At 43.0% G+C, this 24767-nt stretch overlaps 1 protein-coding gene and 1 long non-coding RNA gene across 9 annotated transcripts in view; one reads left to right on the top strand and one right to left on the bottom strand.

Annotated features, from left to right (window-relative positions):
- The window catches only part of NAV2 (neuron navigator 2), a 768177-nt gene that overhangs the window by 20511 nt on the left and 722899 nt on the right, over nt 1–24767 (bottom strand). For all 8 annotated transcript variants that reach the window (XM_008004421.3, XM_073017808.1, XM_073017805.1 and 5 more), the window contains 5 exons: nt 9935–10088; nt 8597–8759; nt 7765–7865; nt 5220–5315; nt 3251–3419 (listed from right to left, as the gene is read on the bottom strand). In XM_008004421.3, coding sequence (XP_008002612.3) covers nt 3251–3419; nt 5220–5315; nt 7765–7865; nt 8597–8759; nt 9935–10088 — 683 coding nt within the window. The remainder of the gene's footprint in view (nt 1–3250; nt 3420–5219; nt 5316–7764; nt 7866–8596; nt 8760–9934; nt 10089–24767) is intronic.
- Nucleotides 18102–24130, top strand: LOC140712069 (uncharacterized). Its single transcript, XR_012093530.1, has 2 exons — nt 18102–22067; nt 22299–24130. It is a non-coding gene; the product is annotated as an uncharacterized lncRNA (long non-coding RNA).

Genomic DNA, 24767 nt, shown 5'->3' on the forward strand with positions numbered 1-24767 from the left:
CTGGGTTCTATTTGCCTGTCTGGATTTACTATACTTACTACACACACACACACACATGCACACCTCTACTATACACACACACACACACATATATATACACATATATATTTACTATACATATGCTATGTATACTATACCTATGGCATCTGCCCAAACCAAACCTGAGTCCTGTCTATCACAACCCTGAGGTTGCCTCTTCACCCTACACCCTCCCACATGCCAGGTACCACTGCTATCCACACTAAGACGTGCCATGAAGGTAACAGCACTTTTATCTTTAAAAGGAAGAAGAATGCAAGGTGGGATCATTTGATTCTGGAATGTGAATACTGGCAGACCTAGCCTGAAAGCCTGAAATATTGTTAGCTGGGACTCTTGGTCCTCAACAACATCAACTGGAAACTTATCCTTTCCCTTTCCTATCTGGGACAATGTCATCAATCAAGGTAGTTGGCTTCACAAGAGGTATCTTTTGGATACTGTCTCTAAGAGAAGATCCATCCAAGGTTGGCTGTCCAGAACCTCAGGTCATTGTTTAAAAGCTACTCTCAAGAAACCAGCAGAATTAATGAAAAGTAAACTGAAGAGTATTTACTGTTTTGTAATAGCAAATTCCTTCTACATACTCAGTCACTGCTAGCAGATACCCCCAAAGCATCTATATGTTTGTTTCCAGTCTTCCCGCAATCACGTAACCCCTAAATGCAGTGACTCTTCCAGAATGAACATGACAAAGGCCCCCAGATACCTTATTTGCTAGGGACAAGCCTAACATTTTCCTGCTACTGAGCTTGATGTAGCGTACACTTGCTCAAACCTCATTGCAAAGTATGGAGTGTAGGGTCTCTAAATTTAATATTAATAAACACAGGAAAAAACCACTAGAACACCCTCTCTGTACATATATACTGCTCTGTTTCAGTCTTCTGCCATAAATCCCACAGGGAGTGACTATTTTGCCGATGAGCTCACTTCAGGAAATGCAAAGTCGAACCCCCTTCCCTGGGTACCACTGAAGTGAATCACTGCAGCTCAGACAACTCTTTCAGCTCAAATCTTTGAGTGGTTTTTAGTGCCTTGAAGTCATAAGTTTTAAGTACTCTAGGAAAGAGAAGAGTCAGGTATCACTGAAAAATAAACCGAGCTGATCCCTTGAGGTGCTGAAACTTGATGTGTTGGCAGCAGCGACGGATCAGGGTCTGCAGAGGGGTGGCATGCTCCACTAGAGGCAGGCAGTCTTGTTACTTTCTAGAGAGGCTTGGCCTGGTCTCAGCAATAGGCCATTCCTTTTACCCCTCAGTCCCTTGTAATGCTCACCTGTAAAACCAGCAAGTGAACAAGGCACGCTTGGCAGGAGGGATGAAATGCAATTTGAACCCAGGACATAAAAGGCTCTCCTGAAAGGGTTCTTGTTGAGGACGATCGTTCCAATGTGTCTAGTACCCCTTCCTGCTTCCCCTCATGGTAGAACTCTTCTTTCCCATGGGGAGCTCATTCCTGGTGGTTCAAGTGGAACCGATCCAGCTCCTCCATCCACCCAAAGGGACAGGCTTGTGAGCAGGCTCGGACAAATCCTCTCCCTAGTCACAATGACCAATTCAGTGACGGGCATTTGACTTATAGTGGGCCAGAGTCATCCCTAGGAATTATGTGTTACATTTTCCCCAAAATCCCTCTTTCCTTCAGGTTCCTAAGCTAGAAGAAGGAATTGGGCTACCAGGGGCCCTTTCATCAACCACGTGCAAAGAGTTCAATAAATAAGCACAGCCGTGACGGGCAACGCTGAGGCAGGCCTTGTCCTGATTCACTGTCTGAGCACCTGGATCCAGCTGTGCTTGAGGTATGCTCCTGGATTGCCCAGAGCCATGAGCCCATACATTTCCTTTTTACCTGTAGCTACTTTTGAGTCTGTTTCTGTCACTTATAGTCCAAGGGCACAATTGTGGCATTTCACTTGCCAGCAGGAGAAGGCTGTGTGAGGCTCAAGCAGTATGTACCACTTGCCACCTGCAGAGCAAGATCTTAATTCCTGCTGATGGAAAATGGTGGGGTGCTTCTGGAAACTCTACCAACCAAGAAATACATCTTGCGTCAAACAACTGCAAAACTGCAGTCAAGAGGAGGGCCTTTCAGGGAAGAAAGAAATGGGACAACACAAAGAATGAGCCTAGTACAGTATTTATGAAAGTCTCTATTCAGGTAATCCATAACATATAGGAAATGATGCGGTTTTACAATCAAATAAATTTGGGACAGATTGGATTAAACAGTCTTTTTTTTTTTTTTTTTTTTTTTTTTTTTATTTTTTTTTTGAGATGGAGTTTCACTCCTGTTGCCCAAGCTGGAGTGCAATGGCATGATCTCGGCTCACCGCAACCTCCGCCTCCCAGGTTCAAGTGATTCTCTGGCCTCGGCCTCCCTAGTAGCTGGGATTATAGACATGTGCCACCATGCCCGGGCAATTTTTTGTATTTTTAGTAGAGACAGGGTTTCTTCATGTTGGTCAGGCTGGTCTCAAACTCCCGACCTCAGGTGATCCGCCCACCTCGGCCTCCCAAAGTGCTGGGATTACAGGCGTGAGCCACCGCCTAAACAGCCTTTTTAACAGCAGGAGTTAGGACACTGAATGACAGAGCCTTTGATGTACCAGTGCACTCCTGTCCCCCAAACACAAATGGGGATAACGATGTAGCTTCCCAGAATTGCTTGGCAGTGAAGCTTTTTTTTCCTGAGTGAACTTTGTGGGCCTAGAGTTCTAGGGAATGCACTGGCCTGGGGCTTAATATCGCTAGGTAATGAGAAACCGGAAGCTCTAGCAGCACCATGCGTGGGCACAAGCTTTAGCAGTTTCATCAGGATGCTCAGAGTGACTCCTGCAGCCTATAGCAAGTCGTGGTTTTCCCATCTGTAGAATGGGATTGCATCCAAAGCTTGCTGGCAAGAGTAATTCATCAGTATTGGTAAAGCCCTGTTGCCCAATAGGGTTATTAAGATTCCATCATCTCAGAGTCATAAGGCTAATGGGATCTTTTGTTAGATAATTGCAGCAATAAACTAAAATGATTTTGTTTCCTAAGGTGGTTGAAAAAGCAAAAGACGGTTCAACTTGCGTAGAGTAACTGTTGGAAGGGAGAAAAGCAGCCCACAAACATATGCACAAACAAAACTGTGGCCACAAGTGCCTCTGCCAAGTCACAAAATGAAAACTGTAATTCCTGAAAGCTCCGACCTCTGCAACCAGCTCAATTACCTTTCACAGTCACTGAGATGGTTGTGTTCTCTCCAACCAGATAGCCACAAGGAAGCAGCTCCGGTGTTTCGGAAGTGTTGCTGCGCTTGATTTCTCCAATGCTGTAGCCAAGAACACTGTCTGAATTCAGCCCTAGCTGACTCACTGGGTCGACATGAATGATGTATTCCTGGAAAAAATAAAAAATAAAGACTCCATCAAAGATGTGGCTAAAATCTGCCCATGACTCATGTTTTCATTGGGTGATTTATGATCATCTTCTCTTCTTTCTCAGATGTCTGAGTTGAAATTGAGCTGTGGGATGAGGGGGAGAAGAACTGACTTTCTAAGGGGATAATGCCCAAGTACCACAGGCCTCTTAAAATACAGATTTATTTGGTTAGGAGTGGAGAAAAAAAAAAAAACTCCTAACAAGGTTGTGAACGTTTAGTCTGGATGAACCAAGCACGGAAAAGCCATGCTGCTTTTCCTAAGTTCAGCTGAAATCTTGAAGACATCAGGGCCTGTGAATGGTGCTGGAAAATTCACGAAAAAGTAATTTTGACAGGAAATCTCTCTTCCATTCCCTTCTTTTGGCTCAAAGATCATACAAAGAGATTAAAATGCAGGCTGCTCGCAAAAATCAGCTCTAGATCTTTGAGGAGGAAAATGTGTGTTTAATTTGGAAAGTGCTCCCTCTTAGTTGAGTGAACAAAAGGTTTTAGGTTAGTAAACGTAGAACTAAGGTCCATGTACTAGGAGGTGACTGCACGACTTCGGTGGAATCCCAGTAATAGGCCCTACGTGGTCTCATTTCCTCACTTACTATGATGCCAATGTGCCTCTTTTCAGCCCAAACTGGTATTCTAATCCAAAGATGTCCCAACTGCCCATCACCAGAGATATGTTTTTGGCCTAGGTAGGAGAATCGGTCCATCCTAAGCCATTCATACGTCTTCTCTGGTCTCATTTCTACAGGCTGGCTTACCAGGATGGGGAACAATCTCCAGTCAAAAAACAGAATTTTCTCCGTATGAGGCTACTTGGATCTAGCTATTAGAAAGAAACTACAGTGTACTATTAGGTTGTTGCAAAAGTAACTATGTTGGTGCAATCACTTTTGCACCAACGTAATAGTTAAGTTAGGAGTTGAAGTCAGACCAACTAAACTAGACCAACGTGGTCTAATTCTAGATCCATGACCTTGAACAGCCCAACCTGACCCTCACTTTCTTCACCTTTAAATGGGGTAATATAAGGGGCTTGGCAAAGTCTTTGGCACAAAAAACGTGGGCTACTATTACTACTCAGGGAATATGATTAATGAGCACTTATAATTGTTGACTCACTTCAGGACAATAGAAAAAATGTACCAAAAGCTTCCTTCAAATCACCATGTGTTTCAAGGTTCACCTTGGTACTCATTAGTTATTTATCCTGTGGCAAACACCCAATCTAATGATGTGATTAAAAAGAATAGAGAAATAAGTATGGCAACATCTTTGAGCCTGGCCATCGATCAGACATTAATGTCACTCATAAAACAAATCAAAGACTCTGAAGTGGTGGCACAGCATACCAGGCAAATCAGATCAAATCCCCCAAAATGAAGGCTAGAAATCTGATGTCTAAGCCCTGGCCACAGATTACATACTCCAAAACATATGTCCTAAGACACAATTCTAAGGTGAAGAGTTGGACATTAGCAATTCACTGTGAGAGGATCAAAGAGTTGCTCAAATCACACTCACTAGCTGGCCCACCACTGCAAAGGGCAGATGGAAAGAATTTGGCCGATCACCAGTCTGTACTTACCATCGTCCTTCCATTCCCTTGAGGGCCAGGGAACAAGTTCCAGCAACATAAAGATGTAGGGAAGGGCACAGGTCTGAGAAATGGCCAAGCTCAAGACATCAACCTCTCTTTGCCTCCCCAGGCCCGGATGCCCATGTTAGGTATTTTGCTGTAGCCGCCATCTTGAAACACTTACTTTGAACAGCCGTCTAACCACCCCATCGAGCACATCCCACTTCGTCTTGCCACTAACTCCAATGCAGCCAATAAGAAAGAGGTGTGGTCTGGAATCCTAAGGGTAAGGAAATGTACACAGGTGAAAACCAGGTGGATCTTTTCTGACTCAGTTCAGCAGAGGACTCATGTTGCCTTAGAACTCCGCCAATGGTTTGAAAGGGGAATAAAAGTCCTATTTGTATTAATACCAGGTATAACTTAGGTGGAAGTAATAGTCTTAATACCTTTCCCTGCTTTACTGCTAAAACAGCAGACCAAGAGTCAGGAAGAGAGGATTTCCTCTCTGGAATATGGAACCTTCTGCTAAGTAAATGTGTCAGACAGGGCATAAATCACATATTCCTTTTCCGGAACCCTCCACACCTGTCTAGCATCTTTGTCTTTTCAAACCTTGCTTACAAACTCACCTCTTCCAGGAAGACTTCAGTGATTAACCCCATCAGGCTCAGAGCTTAAACTGCTTCAGCAATTCTGTACATAACTTATATAATGATATATCCGGTACTAATTTATATTTAGTTTTAGGTATTTCTGTCTTATTTTTGCATATCAAGTTTATCTCCTTACTAGATCTTAAACATTGCCAGGACAAAATGTGTTTCTATTTTTTCTTCTTTCTTGTTTTTAAATAACATTTACTGTTTTTCTTCTTGTTAAAACTCAAAACATGCAACTCAGAAAACTAATAAAACTCTGGGAAGAATACTCTCAAAACAATCTTTTTCTAACTCTTTTGCACCTCTGTTCACAGGGCTTTGCATAGTGGCAGCTAATGAGATCACACTGATAAAAGAAAAGCTGATAGAACATGCCATTCTATTGGGTTTTAAATACCTTACATGCTCATAAGGACGCACAGTCAGGAGTGTGGTTGGGCAGGGGCGGGGAAGATGACACATGGCAGCTAAGCAAAATCAGCAGAGAAAAGAGCACCAGTCTTGCAGTGAGATGATCTGACCCAAACACTTGTCCCTGGCCTCAAATAAGTAACGCTTGGGGTCTTGGGTTTCTTAATTATACAATGAGGATAATAATCCCTGGTCAACCAACCTCACCTGGACGCTGTAGTGAGGCAGAATAATATAACTTTTGAAGGTGACTTGTAAACTTTTGTAAAATGTATGCTCTATCTGTTCATATTGACAATCACTAGAATAAACAGTCCACAAGGTATACCTGCATTTACTGTAAGAATGAGTGTCCCAGCAGGGCATGGTGGTTCACGCCTGTAATCCCAGCACTTTGGGAGGCCAAGGCGGGTGGATCACAAGGTCAGAAGTTCGAGACCAGCCTGGCCAATATGGTGAAACCCCGTCTCTACTAAAAATACAAAAAAACTAGTCGGGTGTGGTGGTGGGCACCTGTAGTCCCAGCTACTCAGGAGGCTGAGGCAGAAGAATCGCTTGAACCCAGGAGGCGGAGGCTGCAGTGAGTCAAGATCACACCACTGCATTCCAGGTGACAGAGCAAGACTCTGCCTCCAAAAAAAAAAAAGAATGAGTTTCTTCTGATAGTCCATCACTCTACTAGCTCCGTTTTGAAAATGGAACTATCTATTGTATCTTTCAAGGCTAGATGATGCTAATGGAAGTGCCAAAATCCTGAGCTTACCCCCTATCGTGAGGCTAGCAAGCCAGCCACAGAGTGGAATCCCCTAAGAAAGTTCTGGCTGTACATGCTTTGTTCTGCGGGTTCGCTAGCTATCTGAAACTACAATAGCATGTTGGCTAGAAATACTAAGAAATAACAAACAAAAAACTCAAGGGAAATTGAAATGGTGACTCATGAGGCCTTTCCACATTTATTCAAGAAATAGTCATTCAAAGCATCACTGGGCTTTAATCACTGGCTAAAATTCAGCTTTCAATGTCAACTCTAGCCCCCACCCCAAAATAGTCTCTGGCAGTGGTATAGACTCTGGAAGTTCCTAGACTTTGGAAGTGAATAGAAACCATACTAGCAAAACTCAGATTCTCCAGCCTTGGTGAGTCAGGATGCCCCACCAGTTCTATCTTCGGCCACCTGCAAGCTCCCAGGGCTTGGCATCTCCATCTCTTGATGTCTACCAAGATGTCTACTCTTGATGACTGATGACTGATAAAACTGGTGCTCTTGGTCTGCTGCATGTGGTCAGCTTATTTCTGTACCTTACATGCTAAATGTGCATAGCTGCCTCTGAAGTGCTTTGGGAATACATTAGATTCAGAAAGGCCCTTTCCAATGGATGTTAGCATTTAGTTAATTACATGAAAGTGAAACGTGGGACCATTTTTAGTATTCTTTATTAGACTTTCAAGCATACGAGAAAGGGAAGTGCCATTCACACACTTTACTTGTGTCAAAATGCTGCAAGGGATTAATTATGGTTAGTTAAGAGAAGCGTTAGTAGTATTTCCAAATCACCTTAGGCTCTGAGGTGATACAGGTTTTACAATTAGATCACTAAGCTAGGCAGTTCTACCTGGGGGAGGGACAGGCAGAGCAGGGAAAGGGATCCAACTAACCTCCTTCCACTTCATTTCCTCCTGAAAGCTGACAACTATCTTAACATGCCTGCCTCCTTCCTTCCGAGCCGAGCATTCACCAGTGTCATCCAGCAACATGTCTGCGAATGGAAAACATCAACAGCCTTAGGCACATGGGGACAGCAAAGCCAGCTTCCTGACACCCCCGTTGCTGGTTGGCACAGCAGTGGGACAAACAGGTGTCAGGGTGCAGGGGGTGGGCGGGTAGGGGAAGAGGAGAGGGCAAAATGGAGAATGCAGTCACAGAAACCAATGGTGGACCAACCAAGGAACCAGCAGGCTGACAATGCACCTTGCCGGATGGAAGTGCGAGGGAGAGACTCAACCAAAACAACAGCAACAGCAGCATCATGGATACAAAATAAAAGCATCAGCCTTAATATGCTTACAAAGAAAATCTAGATTGTGTTCACTGATGGTTGTGCCAGCCTGGAATCCATCCTGAAGACAGGAAGATCATAGACCAAGCCACTGCCCCGACTGGGACCTGCTACTATGGGGTTTGTGTACAGCATTCAGCTTGCAGGTCAGCCTCTTAAAATGGATCAAACAGAACTCAGCATGGTGGGCGAGGGGATCCAAGCTCAGGGCTTGGAGAATTTGGGGTGCTGGAGCAAAGCATGAGAGCAGTCTAACGGCTGGGTTCATGTTGGTAGCAGACTCACACCCAGACACATACACACCCCAAGTGCACACACGCCTGTTGCCTCTCCGTTTCATCTGTTGGTCTGCTTATTTTGGGGTTCTCACTTAGAGATCAGGGTGCCAGCTCTAGGTCCAGTCCCGCCCCCAAACCCTGTAGGCCACTCACCCAGGCTGGTTGACTCAGTGAGGTTCAAGCTGTGCTGGGAGAGGCCCATGGACTGCCTTGGGGAGGCAGAGATGGACACTTGGGAAGGAGCCCGGCTGCAGCCACTGCCTTGAGACTCTGACTTCAGCCGATCATTCTCAGCTTTCAGCTTCTCTATTTCACTCTGCAAAGAGTAATGGAGAAGCTCACTTAGTAGGCAGAAGTAATGTGAACAAGATTTTTCTGAAGGAAGGATCTGAAGGTTCCCCGCAGAAACCAGGCTGGTCTCCCACCCAAGGCGAACAACACCCTCAGAGAGATTCAGCAGTGTTTGCTGCCCCTGCTGTAGACACAAGACATGCTGGCAGGGGAGGTCCATCCACTCAGAGAACAGGCCTTTGAAAAGACCTCTGAAATGCTTCCCAGAGTCTGCTGCTTGAGGATTAAGTAAAAAAGAGTCTTATGATCTAAGAGGTTTGTGCAACTCTGACTTTTACAGGCTTCTTTCCTGCAGGACTTTTCAGAACGTTTAATGAGTTCCTCTACGCCATGAATCGAACAGAGGCATATGGTGTGCAGAATTTTCCAAATATATTTGATCAAGGAGTTCTCCTTTCATAGAGCTTCTCATGGAATGAGTGTTTCAGGGAACCTCCTTTGGGAAAACTGACTCCATTAAGGTCCTGGCAGACTCCAGAGGTATCTTTCATTCTATGAATATTCATGAAGAACCTACAATCTGCATGGCATTGGTGCTATGTTCAGAGAAAGGTATGCAAAAAGCCCAGAAGACCCAAATGTCTTCACTCCATGGCAGAAGGTGGGAGGGGCTGTAAGAACAAATCTATAAGAAGATTCAGATAAGGGCACTAACTCTCCAGCTGCAAGACTTGGACAGGCATCAGGCCGAGCATTAAGGGAAGGGTCTAACTTGGACGTGCAGAGGAATATTCCCAGTGGAGGGAACGATATGAAAGAGGGATGCAAAGATGGCAGTCAGCGACTCCATCTGGTTGGTGAGTAGATTCTGGGAAGAGGAGCTGGGGAGGGTGGTGTGGATTAACAGTGGAAAGGACCCTGTAGAAGGCCTTGAAGGCCAGGTGAAGGAGACTGCATCACATGCCACAGGCACCAGGGGAGTCACTAAAAGCATTATGTAAAGGAAGGGCATGGGTACTCTTATTCTTCCAAAAGATTGGTCTTTGAGCAATGTGTGGGAGGGAATGAAAAGAGATAGAGGCTGGGAAAGCGAGGGCTGCCACCAGATTCTGATGTAGCCCTTAGGGCTTAGTGGAGAGCAGCCTCTGGGAGCTCCTTCATAGACAGCCTTGAGCTCAGCCCATGCTACTGGGCTCTCACCTGCATCCTGTTCATGGCCTCCCGGAGCTGGTCCAGCTGGTGGGCAGAACTGAGAGCTTCTAAGCGGATGTCCGTCAGCTTCATCTCCTTGTCTCTCAACTCATTTCGGAGCTGCATGACGGTCTCAGCTTCACTATCCATGCATTCTGAAATCCTAGGGAAAGAGGAATGTTACTGATGAAAGCAGCTCCTTTTAGTCCCCTACTGACCACTGGTCCACGTCAATCATCAGGTTTGTTTAGCAGTAACTGTGAATAACCAGCTGCCTGGTGCTTCCTGGAGGTGATAATACCAAAAACACCTGAAAACAGATTTTATTCCTTCTCTACATTCTTTTTTTTTTCTTCTTTAAATTGGTTTATTTAGACCACCGATGTTTAAAATCATTGTTAATATAGTTGGATTAACATTTACCATATTATTTTCAATTTGTTGTCCTTTTTCTTTGTTCATATTTTTTTCTTTCACTCTTTTCCTGCCTTTTGCAGTTTCACTTTTTAAATTTTATTTTTATTTTTTTTTTTAGAGACAAGATTTCATTCTCTACATTCTTTCTTTGCCGAGCTCGGGCAATCAGAATGGCTTTGGTGTGCCTTTCAGCAAAATTCCAGTAATACAGGGAGAAGCAGGAGCTGGCAAAAGGGAGTAGTAACCTTCCAGTTTGATACCCCCTCCCCCACCATGTGTACACAGCTGAGCTTCCATGACACCACGTGCCCTTGAGTTCCAAACTGACTCAGAGAAGCAGGGTCAGCTATCTGTTTTAAAGATTAGAAATTCCTTTGTTAAACAACTGAGGGGTGATTTTTATTTGCCAAAATGGGGATGAAACCTAAAGATATGCATGGAAGGTGTTAATCTGTTCCTGATCACATTCTGAAAACTCACTCCCCTAAAAATATCTAGACAGATCAACCTTTTTTAGTTCCCTCAGCCCCCACACTGCTTCACACACTCAGGGCAAGAAGGGAAACCTCTTCAGGGAGTTAGAGAACAGACGGGATGGTGTGATATGCAAGCCAAAGTTATATCTGAAAACTCGGCAACAGCCTGGCTAATTGTCTTCTTTTCTCTGCTGCACACCAGGTCAAGGTCACCATGGGACCCTGTTGAGTTCCTCTTTCTGAAGTGGTGGTTCTTCTAGGCTAGGCTCCTTAATTACTTAGGTTTGCTCTCCAAACACCTGGCAAATCAGCACAAAGTAGAAGATCATAAAAGTCATGATGAATTGCAACGTTAAGAAAGATAGGTCTCTTAAAAAAAATAGTTCTGTGAGTTTCATAGATCTTAGCATCTGGGTTACTGGGTGATCCAGAATAGAAAGCTTTGACATTTCTTGGACTGAAGACAGAAAAACAACCCCAAACACCCCCATTCTCAAGTTCATAAAGTTACAAAGCTGAAGCCGATTATGTCTAAAGGAGATGATGAGCATGTGGTCTCTCCAGAAATAAATGATCACACGAGTCTGCTCTCCAAGACGCAAGCGATGGGTTTGGGGCCAAACAAAACCTGACCTGTAAAACTGGGTGAGGGTGTGGAACTTTTATTTCCCAAAGGAAAATGATTTATAAAATTGTTAAAAGAGATGAAATTATATTTCAGGGGCAGAAAGAACTGGAAGAAAAATTTAACACTTGAATAGTCAAATGTTTTTGTTGCTCTTTTCTTAACCTGAACTCTTTTGATTTGAGAGACACAGTAAAACCACCTTACGTTTTTAAAAGTTACCAGTCACCAAGGAAGATTTTTAGCTTCAAAATCTAATCCGAAAGAACTCCTGAAAATGATCTAATTATTTCCATCTCACACTTTTGAGAGACTGAAGCCAATAGATTTAGGACGAAAAGGGTGAGAGAGAAATGTCTTTAGAATTTGCAACATCCTTTCTTTCTCAGCTCTCTGTACTTTGAATAGACTGTGGTTTGTGAGGTTTACTGATAGAACCATGGTTTTTTTCTTCCTTTTTTTTTTTTTTCCCTTTGGCTTGGGAGGTTTGCAGGAGGAGCTTGCAAAAACTGGTTCTATCTTGAGAAGACTATATTTCTTGGTTTAAATGGAGTGTAAAGTCTGAACAAAATTCCACTGTTATCTCCTGTCTTAGCCAAATCATGTCCTACACAGATCTTGAAGGCTCAGATTCACCGCAGAGAACAGTCTGTTCTGGCTGACACCATGTGAGGCTGGTCTGTCCAGCAGTCCACGACAAGGCACCTTGCTCAAGTCATCTTCACCTGATCGGCACCCTTTTCCCAGAAAGCGCTCAGCAAGAGAGAAAATACCTTCTTGGCACTCACTTTGTGGAACATATCACATGGGTTACTTTGCAGAGCTTGGCTCAAACCCTTGACTATACAAATGGTAGCAAACTGAAATGAAGAAAGTCTGTGTTGGGAGGACTTTGTCCCCTATGCTCCTCCAGAATCAACCAGCTCTCAGAAACACACAACGATGAGGCCTCATGAGATGTCCTATAATGTAGACATGATGCTGAAAACACATTCTTGGCCGGGCGTGGTGACTCATGCCTATAATCCCAGCACTTTGGGAGGCTGAGGCAGGTGGATCACCTGAGGTTAGGAGTTCGAGACAAGCCTGGCCAACATGGTGAAACCCTGTCTCTACTAAAAATACACAAATTAGCTGGGTGGTGTAGCTGTGGTGGCAGGGACTTGTAATTCCAGCTACTCGGGAGGCTGAGGCAGGAGAATTGCTTGAACTTGAGAGGTGGAGGTTGCAGTGAGCCAAGATCGCACCACTGCACTCCAGCCTGGGAGGCAAGAGCGAAACTCTGTCAAAAAAAAAAAAAAAAAAAAAGAAAAAGAAAACACATTGTTTTGCAGTAGCCTTAACTAAGCTTTAGTCCCTAATCCTAATGCCCAAGACAGAGCCTTTTCCCCTAGGTCCTTCCCTGACTAGACTTAGGCTATATCACTGATAATTTCATTTCACTTAACATGTTACCTCTGCTTGGCTGCCGGCTCCTCGGGGACCAGAGTTATTCTCTGCATCATTTCTGGCATCTGATCACATTGACATAATGGGTACCTAACAAATGCTTATGGAATACCTAAACAAATGGGCTAGGCATTTGAAGTATATTATTCCATTTCCTTTGTACATTACTCACTCCATGAAGAGGTACTGTAATTATCTCCAGTTTTAAAATGGGGAGGCAGAGACATGGAGACAAACAGGTCCAAGACTGCACTATTTAAAAATGATAGAGGCAGGTTCAAACCTGGCAGGACTGCTTAGCTCTAGAGCCTGTGTTCCTGAACTATACCCACTAGGCGCTCAATACATGCTTGTCCACTTCATAAACTGCTTACTGAAGCAATCTCATGTGTGTTTTTTCCTACTCAGTCCCTTAACTGTGATTCAAGCCTTTTTCCACTGTCTTATCCACAGTCAGGGCTGGTGGCATACCTAATTTTAAAATGCCTCGAGTGTGGGAAAACGTTGCCTTACCACAACTACCATTCCTTTCGCCCACAGATTGGGGAATTTCCTAAGCCCAACTCCTCTGCCTTTGCTTTTGTCTTTGAACTCCCTCTCACATCTAGATTTGCACATTCTTACAAACCCTTCAAGGTTGGAAATAAGCATTTGCTCTCAGCCTACCCTTTGGAAAACGAGACCAAAAACAAACATCTCCAGTGTGCATGGATGCTGTGGAATGTAAGAAAAGGGCTAAGGAGCCAGGAGTCAACCCCGCCCGATTCCTCTGGGGAAAATGGCTTGGAGGATAGTTCTGTCATGGTCCTGCACAGCTGAATGCATCGCCGCCTCTCTCTGCTCATCTTACTTGGCCGCCCAGCAGCATCTGGCCCTGTTCCTACTCCCTCCAGCAACCATTTCTCCTCTCTGCTCCCGGGTTTCCTCCCACCTGGCTGGCCGGCGTCTTTAACTCCCTCTTTCTGAACTTAAAATATCAGAGTGCACTAGAGCTCAGTCCTCTTGACCTCTTGTCCTCGTGCCCTCTGATCATCTTTGTCTTCATTCAGCCCCTTGGAGAACTCTTCCAGTTATCCAGCTTTCAACACCACCACTGAGTCTGTGTCACCCAAATCTATACCTCTAGGAAGTCCAAGCTGGTTGACCTGGATATGGATGTCTGCTGGGCATCTCGAATTTAATGTAACCAAAGTAGTGCTCTGACTCCTCACTCTGCCCTCATCTGTGTCTCCCACTCATCCCAGGTACTCAAGCTGTAAATCTAGGAATATCCCAGGATGACCCTCCTCCTTCCTTTGCACTCACATCTGATCCATCACCATACACTGTTAACTTTTCTTCAAGAACATATCCTAAATCCATCCAGGACTCACCACTGTCATCAGTCGTTCCTTCATTCCACCAAATATTTGAGTGCCTGCAAAACCAACAGAGTACCTACCTCCACGGAGCTTCTACTGTAGATCTGGGGTTGGGGTTGGGGACAGAGAACAAATAATCAAGGAAAACCTCTATGTCAGGTGTCTGGGGGCAACATGTGCAATGGGGAAAAATGAAGCAAGGGCAAAGGGACCATGGGGAGCACTGGGTCGTGGCGGAATGTTGGTTTATGCAAGTGAATGGGCAAGGCCTTATTCATTAAGTCACACTGAGCAGAGACCTAAGGAAATAAATATCCGAGGGAAGAGTGTACCAGGCAGAGGACACAAGAAGGGCACAGGACTTGAGGTGGAGAGTGTGATTGGAATGTTCAAAGAACAGTGGGCCAGAGTGGCTAGGAGGCCCTAGTGATCTCCCTTCCCCATATTCCTTACACACGGAACAGAGACTGATCTTTGTAAATTCAGATTATCTCATATTCCTGTTTCAAACTCCACCACACCCACCCATTATACATGAAATCGGATGCGAATTCACTTCAAAGCCTTGCATGTTCTAGGCCCTCACTATGTCTGTGGCCTCTTCGCATATGTGGGAAGTCACACTGTCCATCCCTCTCTCTCTTCAGACACATCAAACCTGTTTCTACATTAGGCTCCTTGTGTTATTTATTTCCTGGGTCAGGAAGACGGCCCTGCTCACTGGGAGGCTGTGGGGGCAGAGGCTGCTGTGTGTTCACCAAAGCCCATTTCCTCCTTCACTTCCTCCCCTGCAGGTGGCATGGCTTTGAGTCCTGGTCAGTGGACTGTGGGAAGAGGTGACGTAAGCCTCTTCCAGGCCTGGTCCTTAAAAACCCTCCTGCAGGCTCCTCTGTACTCCCCACACCCCCACGCCCACTGGCTGGACACAGAACACTGAGCAGAGGACTGGGCCCTATGGATGGCGGGGGCCTTATTGTCTACATCACTAGAGGACAGGCCACCTGCCGACTAGGACTATCTGCATTGGGTTTGGAGTGAGCAAGAAATACACAGTCATATGTAAAGCTGCTGAGCATCGGACTGAGTTTGTTACAGCAGCTAATGTTACCCGCTGAAACTAACCCAGTGGCTCCCCCGGCATGCAGATTCAGCTGAAATGTCACCTACTCAGAGGGCTCTTTCCTGACCACTCCATCTAAAGTTGCTGCCAAGGCACTCTGTATCTCAGCACTGTTTTAATTCACAGCATTAGCCCTTAGAACTCTCTAATTTTCCTAGTTTATTCAGGATTTATTTGTTTAACATTCATCTCCTCTCTTGGTATACAGGGTCCATGAGTAGGAACTTTGTCTTGTACTCTGTTGTAACCACAACTGAGAATGGGGCCTTCAGAGTGAAAGTTCAGGAGTGGAATGAACTGTACTATGTCATGTCTCCACTAGTATTTACTCTTCTCAGGGGTGGAGAATCTGTTCAACTTTTTTTTTTTTTCTTTTAAATAGAGACATGGTCTCACTCTGTCACCCAGGCTGGAGTGCAGGGTGATCAGAGTTCACTGCAGCCTCAAATTCCTGGGCTCAAGTGACCCTCCTACCTCAGCCTCCCAAGTAGCTGGGACTACAAGCATGCAACACCATGCCTGACTGATTAAAAAAACTTTTTTTTGTAGAGACAGAGTCTCACTATGTTGACCAGGCTGGTTGCCAACTCTTGGCCTCCCAAAGCGCTGGGATTACAGGTGAGAGTAACTGCACTTGGCTTGGTTAATATCTTTTTGGTCTCTTCAGAACATCTGAAATAGTGCTCTGCTCAGGTTGCTATATAAAAAGTTTAAATCAATAAATAAAGAAGACATGATGAGTTCCTTTTTCTCCTGGTCAGGAGACAACTGAATTGGGATGCTTTGGGATGATGGCATGTGTGAGAGTCACAGGCAACTTGTTCTTTACTCCTTCCTTAGGCACTCTGCAGATGGAGGAGGACACACCCTCTCAGTCATTTGTCTAATTCGTCACTCAAAATAACACAGAGCACTGGGCTGGGCACTACAGGGACAAACCGAAGTCCAGTCCCTCAGTGTCCTTTTTCCTTCCTCCGTTCAGTTTTACCTCACCCATAACAGTAGGAAGTACACATCCCTGTGGCTACCTCTTACTAGGGTGCTCCCCCCAAAAACAGGAATTGATCATCTGCAGGGGCCTTTGAAAACAGTATGCTGAGAATAGATAGGGCTCAAGGACAGTATCTCCAACTGAACTTTTAATGAACTCCCGTAGGCGCCAAGAAGGCGGGTAGATAAGAAAGAATATAGAAACAAGGTACTGAGTAGAAGGTTACATGTGGGAAAAGAAAGTTTGTTTTGCATTGCATTCTTTCTGCTGACCTGAGGTTTATGGAGTATAAATAAAGTGAGGCGGAGGCTCTGAGTGCGGCCGCCATGTTCTCTGTGTGTCTTTGTCTTTGTGTGTGTTCTTTCATTCTCCACCACCCCCGGTGCGGCCCCCAACAAGTGGCGCAGCGAGCAGGGTCAGCACGGGTGAGTAGGGGAGAACAAGAAGGGGAACCCCCTAGGAGCAGGTAAGGCTCAGATATTGTTAAGGGGAACCTTCTTAAGCTTTCATTATGGGAATTCCATCTCTCTGGCCTCAGAATATTTATGGCTGTTTCAAGGACTGTTGCTGTCTATGGGAGTAGAAGTGAAAGAAAAAGACTTTGAAGCAATTGTTTGCCCATGTTGAACAACATTGTTACTGGTTTCAGTATCAGACTAAAGTGCAGCTGAATCGGAAAAAATGGTTACAGGTAGTAAAAGCTTTGCTTAGAGCTCTCCAGTTAGGGGATATTATGCCTCTAAAACTGTGGACCTTGTGTAACTCTATCACTCAGACATTAGAGTTACTTGAGACTGATTCGGAGTGTGGTAATGTAGCCACAGGAGGAAAGGTATCTGAGGATTTGGAAAAATAAAATAAAATAAAATAAATCTGAAATGGAGCCCATTTGTGCCAGGGTAGCAAAAGGGGGAGAAGAGAAAAAGCCAGCTCTTCCTTCTTCTAAGGGAAATTCTGAAATGCAGTGTATTATGGAAATGCTTCAACAAATATTACAGATACATTCTTCTAATTCACCTTTGTGAGCTTTCCCTGTTTCTTTTCCTTCTGCCCTGTTAAAAGAGAATTTTCCAGTGCCTCCAACCCCCGGGCTTCCTTATCTTTACCCTTGTTTGGCAAAGTTTTCTCAGTGCCCCCAACAGGCTGAGACGGCTGAGGGAGCTGAGGGACTGAGGCGCTGAGGGGCGGGCAGCCTGGCGGGTCCCTGCCACAGGGTCGACCGCACTTCACGTGGCCGAATCCCCCGGGCTGCTTTCTCTCCAGCTGCTCAGCCACTTGTTTTCTTACCGTGAACCTCGGGCTCCTGCTCGGCGTCCTTTCTTGCTCTGTCTCTGTTTTTGCTGCATTCTATCGGCAAGTCTTTAATTTAGGATATTTCACTGATATAACTGAGGATGAACTGTGTTTTGCAGCATTTTATTTTATTACGCGCTTTCTCCTAGATTTTGGTATCCTTTTTATGCTGACTTGATTAAACATTTTGGAAACTTTCCTGGAACTGATAAAATAGCTTTGATATGATCTTTTTCTTGAGGTCATAAAATAATTTACTTTGAAATGTCTCAGCCTAACAACTTTTGGGCTTTTGTTTTGTGCAGAGGTGGGAAGGCTCCTTTGCATTTTTGGTATAACTTCTGTGTTAATGATTTTGTTGTTTGCTTCGCACAAAATCACTTAGTGATCCGTGTTTTCCAGCTTAGAGTTAACATGTATCATTTTGTGAATTAAAAAAAAAAAAAAAAAAAAAAAAAAAAGTCTCGTAAAAAAAAAAAAAAAAAAAATTTTTAAAGAGCTGGATCTGTTTCCAATTATTTGTGCTTCTTTTGCTCCTAATGCTTAGTTTTCAAATGGTGGCAATAATGTCCAATTTAATGCCTTATAAATTAAATTTTTAAAAAGAAATGAAAGCTACCATTTCTAACTATGAACCCCTATCCTTGGTCTTCTTGATATTTTTTCATCAGAAAATTTGATAATTTCTATAGACTGGAAGACTTTGGGGAAGGCTTTTCTTGATCGTTCTCAGTGGTTACAATTGCACAGCTGGCAAATGAACAAGGCGCATGTACAGGCTAGAAAAAATGTTATGTGTGATCCCCCAGGAGCCACTGAGGAACAACTCACAGGCACGGGCCAATATGCTACTCTTAGTGCTCAGGCTGGTCTAGAAGATGTTGCCCTTACTTAAATCAAGACTTTGTTTTTAAGGGCCTAAAATAAGGTAGAGATAACAGGAAAATCTTCCCTTTCCTCTGTGAAGATTTTACAGGGCACAAATGAACAATATTCAGATTTCGTAGCCCGTCTTCAGGATGCTGTCTTGAAAATTGTGGGTGCTGACCTTGCTTCAAAAATTTTGTTACAAACGTTGTCTTTTAAAAATGCTTATGCTGACTGTCAAAAATTGTTAAAATCATTAAAGGCCAATGGGGCCAATTTAGATAAATATATTAAAACTTGTGTTAGTGTTGGAGGGGCCCCAACAATTTATGTCACCAGGTCTGAAAGTGTAGTTGGTTTATCAGTCTTTACAAATGAGAAATATAAGAAAGGAAAAGAATGCACAAACTAACTACGTTTCTTGTAATAAATCACTAAACTAGTCCAAGGACCAAAAAATACAAGATCAGCATGACTCTGAAGGATGTGAGATTATGGTTCTGCACTTGTTACATTAAAGAGCTAAAATTAATAGATGTAATATTAACAATAATAACAGTAATAATAGCCATAGTATACTGAGTACTTACTATGTGTCTACTACTGTGAAAAAATCTTCACTTGCATTTAGTTCTTCCAACATCCCTTTAAGACTGACAAATTTTATAATTATTACCATTTTGTAGACAGGAAAACAGAGTTAAGACAGTTTTATAAATGTATCCAAGGTCATATAGCTATTATATTTTGAAAATATGACTTTCTGTCCCCAGAGCTTACATGCTTAACCCTTTCCTCTAGACTGCTCTATAAAGTACAAAAATGGTAGTCACCCTCCTTGGAATAATCAGAGGAAAGAAAAATCAATAACTAAGTAAAAGTTGTATCTCAGCACCAGATCCAATCCCAACTTCAAGTATCCATTTAGCCTTGGATAGCATCATTGTGTTTTGAAAACCAAAATCCGTTGAGTATTTTGTGGTCCACCATTTTTTACAAAGCAGATACTCTATTGAATAGTAAACTATGAACTGAATTTCTGTACCTGTAATCACCTTATTTGTTTACAAATATTTGTTATTGACTAAATCTGCATACAATACCCAGTGAGCAATGGCCTACAACATCAAGGAATAAATTCAAGTCCTCCTTAAGGATCCCACACCTTACCCCAGTTTCTCAGCTTTATGTGGCAACTAAGCAGAGCACCGCTGCTGACTTAGTTATTACTCAGCCTTATACTTTGTCTCCTAATAGAGGAGTATATAAATTAGCTGTTAGAGAGTGTGGCCCTTTGCCAAAAGGACATAATGTTACTAATAAAAGTCTTATTATGGTTTAAGTCTCACAATTTATTTGCCTAGAGGCAGGGGAATGTATTCTCAATAGGGAGGGTTTGGTAGCACAGAAAAAACTGTTTTTTGGGAAACTTTAGTTTCTAACCAAAAGCCCTTATGTTCTTTGCACATTAATGAAATAGTTTTTAAAGGGTTAATTGATACGGTGGTAAATATGTCTATTATTTGTTTAAATTAGAGGCCTATACAATAGGAAAAAAGACAAGTTGCAGTTATACTCACTGGCTTGGGTGCTGCTTCTGTGGTTTATCAAGACGTAGAACCTTTAACCTGTGTCGGTCCTAAAGGTTAACAAGGTCAAGTGTTTTTTTTTATTTTTATATTGTTCCCATCAATATTAATTTTTGGGAACAAGATCTTTCACAACAATTTGCTGCTTTTTAAAACATTCCTCATATTTCCTCAGCTGCCAAAAATACGATGTTCAAAATGGGCTACAATCCTTTAAACTCATAGCCACCACTCCTATTTATGTGAAACAGTGACCATTATTTAAAGAAATACTTAGGACTCTAAAAGAGTAAGTCAAAAAACAAATGGCCGAGAGGAATATAAAGCCACGTATTTCTGCATGGAATTCCCGTCTTTGTCTTGTCTTAAAACTATAAATGTTTACATTAAACCTAGGGAAAGTTTACAGCCTGGTCTTCCTAATCCTGCCCTTATCCCACAAAGTTAAAAATTAATGGTCATAGATCTCAAAAATTGTTTTTTCTTTATTCAGTTACAACATCTTTTTTCTATTCTAGAAGGAGACAGTCACTTGGACAGCTCACGTCATTTAACTCCTTTGGCTTTACAGGAACTCCAGCTTGTGGAAGAGCAACTTCAAAAGGCTCATTTACATTATATCCTTCCCGATGTTCCCCTTTCCCTTTGTTTATTTCATACTTTACATTCTCCTACAGGAATGATTCTTCAGACCAATCAGCCGCTAAAATGGATCTTTTTGTCCAATAAAACATCTAAATACTTGGCTACTTATATCGATCGTTTAGCTGAACTGATCATCAAAGGACGGCATCACTGTCGACAACTTTGGGGAGGAGATCCTTCCTTAATTATCTCTCAATTCACTCATAGTCAGATCATTTATCTTCTTGCAACTTCTGATTCTTGGCAAGAAGCTTCATCAATCTTGAGTTACAGTTTATCTTTATCCCTCGGTGCAACAGGGAGAATTGTTTACTATTCTCATGGTCTTACTTAATTTCCCTACTACTGGTTGTAATATTGTTAGTGATTCTCAATATGCCGTTTATGTTACTTCTTATATTTCTCAGGCCACTTTACCTCTTTGTGCTACTTCTTCTCTTCAAAAACTCTTTTCCTTGTTATTTTCTACTTTGAGCCAACGTCGAGCTCCTTTATTCATCACTCATCTTCGTTCTCATTCTCAACTGCCTGGACCATTAGTTCATGGAAATACTCAGATTGATTCACTTCTAATTGGCCACTTGCAGGCTGCAGAACAAGAACATGCTCTACATCACACTAATAGTTCTGGCCTTCAACGACGGTTTCATTTAACTCATAAATAAGCTTGTTCTCTTATTCGAGCTTGTCCTTTCTGTGCTCCTTTGAGCATTCCATCCTTCCATCCTGGAGTTAACCTGAGAGGTACTCAAGTTAATCAAATTTGACAAATGGATGTTATACATATTCCTTCTTTTGGACGATTAAAGTATGTTCATCATACCATTAATACTTTTTCTCATTTTCAATGGGCCACTCCATTGCCATCTGAGAAAGCTGATTCTGTTATTACACATCTCTTAGCTTGTTTTGCCATTATGGGCATTCCTTTTATACTTAAAACTGATAATGCCCCTGCCTATGTCTTTCATAAATTACAAGTTTTCTTACAGTAATACAATATTCGACATATCACCGGGATCCTGGGCAACAGTCAAGGTCAAGCCGTCATCGAGCGCGCAAATTTAACTTTAAAAACTCAACTATTAAAACAAAAAGGGGGAAATGAGCCCCCCCAAAAAACCACATTTTTTTGAAGGTTAACCTTTCTACCTTAATTTTTTTGATTTTGAAGGTTCTTTTTACTTTAATTATTTTTTGAATCAATGGAGACAATTGCAAGACTCCGCTGTCGTAACTCATCTTTCCTCACCTCTCTCGGTGATAGTCCCCGCTGACAATTTAAAGATTTGGTATCCTAATAAAGAAGGTAAGTATGTTCAAGGGCAAGTTCTAAAACAGGAATGGGGCTATGCTCTTGTCCTTACAGGGAGTGGACCTGAGTGGTTTCCTACAAGATGATTGAAACCCTGTTGAAAAGAAAACTGGATTCAGCATGCATTTCTTCCTTTGTTGGATGTGCCTCGGTGGGGGACTTATTTCCCTTAGTGAGGCTTTGTATGAATATTGCACTTATATTCCCTTTTCACCCTTGTATCAGGGAGTCGCCTGGGAAGAGGCGGAAATTAAGGTTTTCACCAATGACACTACTTGAATGCCGTCCCCCTATATAGACAAGGACAATATAGAACGGGAAATGGAAATTATAAACAACACATACCAATTTGGAGTGGAAGAACTTCCAATATGCATGGGAAATAGTTCTCATTGTCTCCGAAAATCGTATGAAGCCTGGGTTGTTCGCTATAATCATAGTTATGTGGCTGCTAATACTGTTATTATAATCATACTGTATATAGTAATGAAACTATTCCTAGTTCTTTACCTTTTTGTCCTATTCCAGAGGTTTCTCCTAATATTGAGGTGCTGGAGTGGCAACTATGTCGGGGAAATAAAACCCGGATTTTATTAGAATACAATGGGATGCAAATAACTGATTGAAGTGTGCACGGTGATTTTCAAATAAAATTTAGTCACATACCTTTGAAATGGCACCGGGTAAATAAAAGTATTGCTGCTAACAATAATGAAACCTTGGTATGGTGTGAAGGAGGCCTAAGTACAGAGTCATCTTTGGAAGTTGTTAGCTGCAGGCGATGCCATTAGCACTTTTGTGGGGAATATGTCTCTTAATCTTTCTAACCCAACTAATTCCTTTCATATTCAGTTATATCGGAATACCTCTCGATATATTATTGCTTGTGTCCGTAAGCCCTACCTATTATTAGCAGGGAATTTGATATGGGATAATAATACGGGAATTGTTAATTGTACAAATACGTGTACATTTTTGTCTTGCCTCAATCATTCTTGGTGGCACAACTTTGCTGGGGATATTTATATCCTCAGGGCTCGTAAGGAAATTTGGCTACCTGTTAATCTTACGCGACCGTGGGGGGCATCACCTCTTGAAACTTATATTTGGACTTCTCTTCAGCGAACCCTCCGTGCCCTTGGACTTATAATTGCCTCGGTGATGAGTCTTGTTGCCATTGCCTCCACTGCGGCTGTAGCAGGGCTCGCTCTTCATCAAAGCATACAAAATGCTGAATTTGTGCAGCAATGACATGAACAATCTCACCGGTTATGGCTTCAACAACAAAACATTGATTCTCGACTTGCTGAAAGATTGGACAACATGGAGCAAGCGTTGACATGGCTTGGAGATCAGCTCACTGTACTCAGTACTCGGGTAACATTACAATGTGATTGGAATTCCACTCAATTTTGTGTAATGCCTGTGCCTTTTAACATCTCTCAAAATTGGACTGTAATCCGAAAATTATTAATTGGCCATAAAAATATTAGTTTGGACATTCAAGAGCTCACTCAGAACATTTCTGAAGCATTTCGACAACAATTACATGTGCTGTCTGGAACTGTAACCTTGCAGGAGCTGGGGCAGCGCCTTGCTGCCTTTAACCCATGGACTCAGATAAAAACATGGATTTCTACAATCTCTGGAAGTATATTGCTTTGGGCACTTGGTTTGTGTCTACTTCTTTTGGTGATTCGATGCTCCCTCCGTCGCCACCAAAAACAAAAGAAAACACAGGAACAAATATGGGCTACCTTTTTAGGATTGAGGCAAAACAAAATTAAAAGGGGGGAAATGCAGGGGCCTTTGAAAACAGTATGCTGAGAATAGATAGGGCTCAAGGACAGTATCTCCAACTGAACTTTTAATGAACTCCCGTAGGCGCCAAGAAGGCGGGTAGATAAGAAAGAATATAGAAACAAGGTACTGAGTAGAAGGTTACATGTGGGAAAAGAAAGTTTGTTTTGCATTGCATTCTTTCTGCTGACCTGAGGTTTATGGAGTATAAATAAAGTGAGGCGGAGGCTCTGAGTGCGGCCGCCATGTTCTCTGTGTGTCTTTGTCTTTGTGTGTGTTCTTTCATTCTCCACCACCCCCGGTGCGGCCCCCAACAATCATCTAATTCAGTAAAGTGGAGACCCTGACAGGGCCATGTTTCAATAATGGGTGAGGTTGCTTAAAAGTCATAACCCCAGTTGGGTGTGGTGGCTCATGTCTGTAATCCCAGCACTTTGGGAGGCCGAGGCAGGTGGATCACCTGAGGTCAAGAGTTCGAGACCAGATTGACCAATATGGTGAAATCTCGTCTCTACTAAAACTACAAAAATTAGCCAGGTGTGGTGGTATGCACCTGTAGTCCCAGCTACTCGGAAGGCTGAGACAGGAGAATTGCTTGAACCCAGGCAGCAGAAGTTGCAGTGAGCCGAGATCATGCCACTGCACACCAGCCTGGGCAACAGAGCAAGACTCCGTCTCAAAAACAAAAACAAAACAAAAAAAAGGTCAAAACCCTACTATCCTCTGTTTCTTCTCTTCCACTTCCATGCAGTTGGTGTGCTACAAAGACCTGGCCTCTGAATAGGCTGATTTTGCCTGTATTCCCTCTACCCTTCTGGTAAGCCGCTAAGGCAGGGCCTTAGGACAATTATGCTATCTTCAGTGGGCTGGCTGGTTAAGTGGACTTAGGGTCAG

This window comes from Chlorocebus sabaeus, chromosome 1 (assembly GCF_047675955.1).
Source record: "Chlorocebus sabaeus isolate Y175 chromosome 1, mChlSab1.0.hap1, whole genome shotgun sequence".
Lineage (NCBI taxonomy): Eukaryota > Metazoa > Chordata > Mammalia > Primates > Cercopithecidae > Chlorocebus > Chlorocebus sabaeus.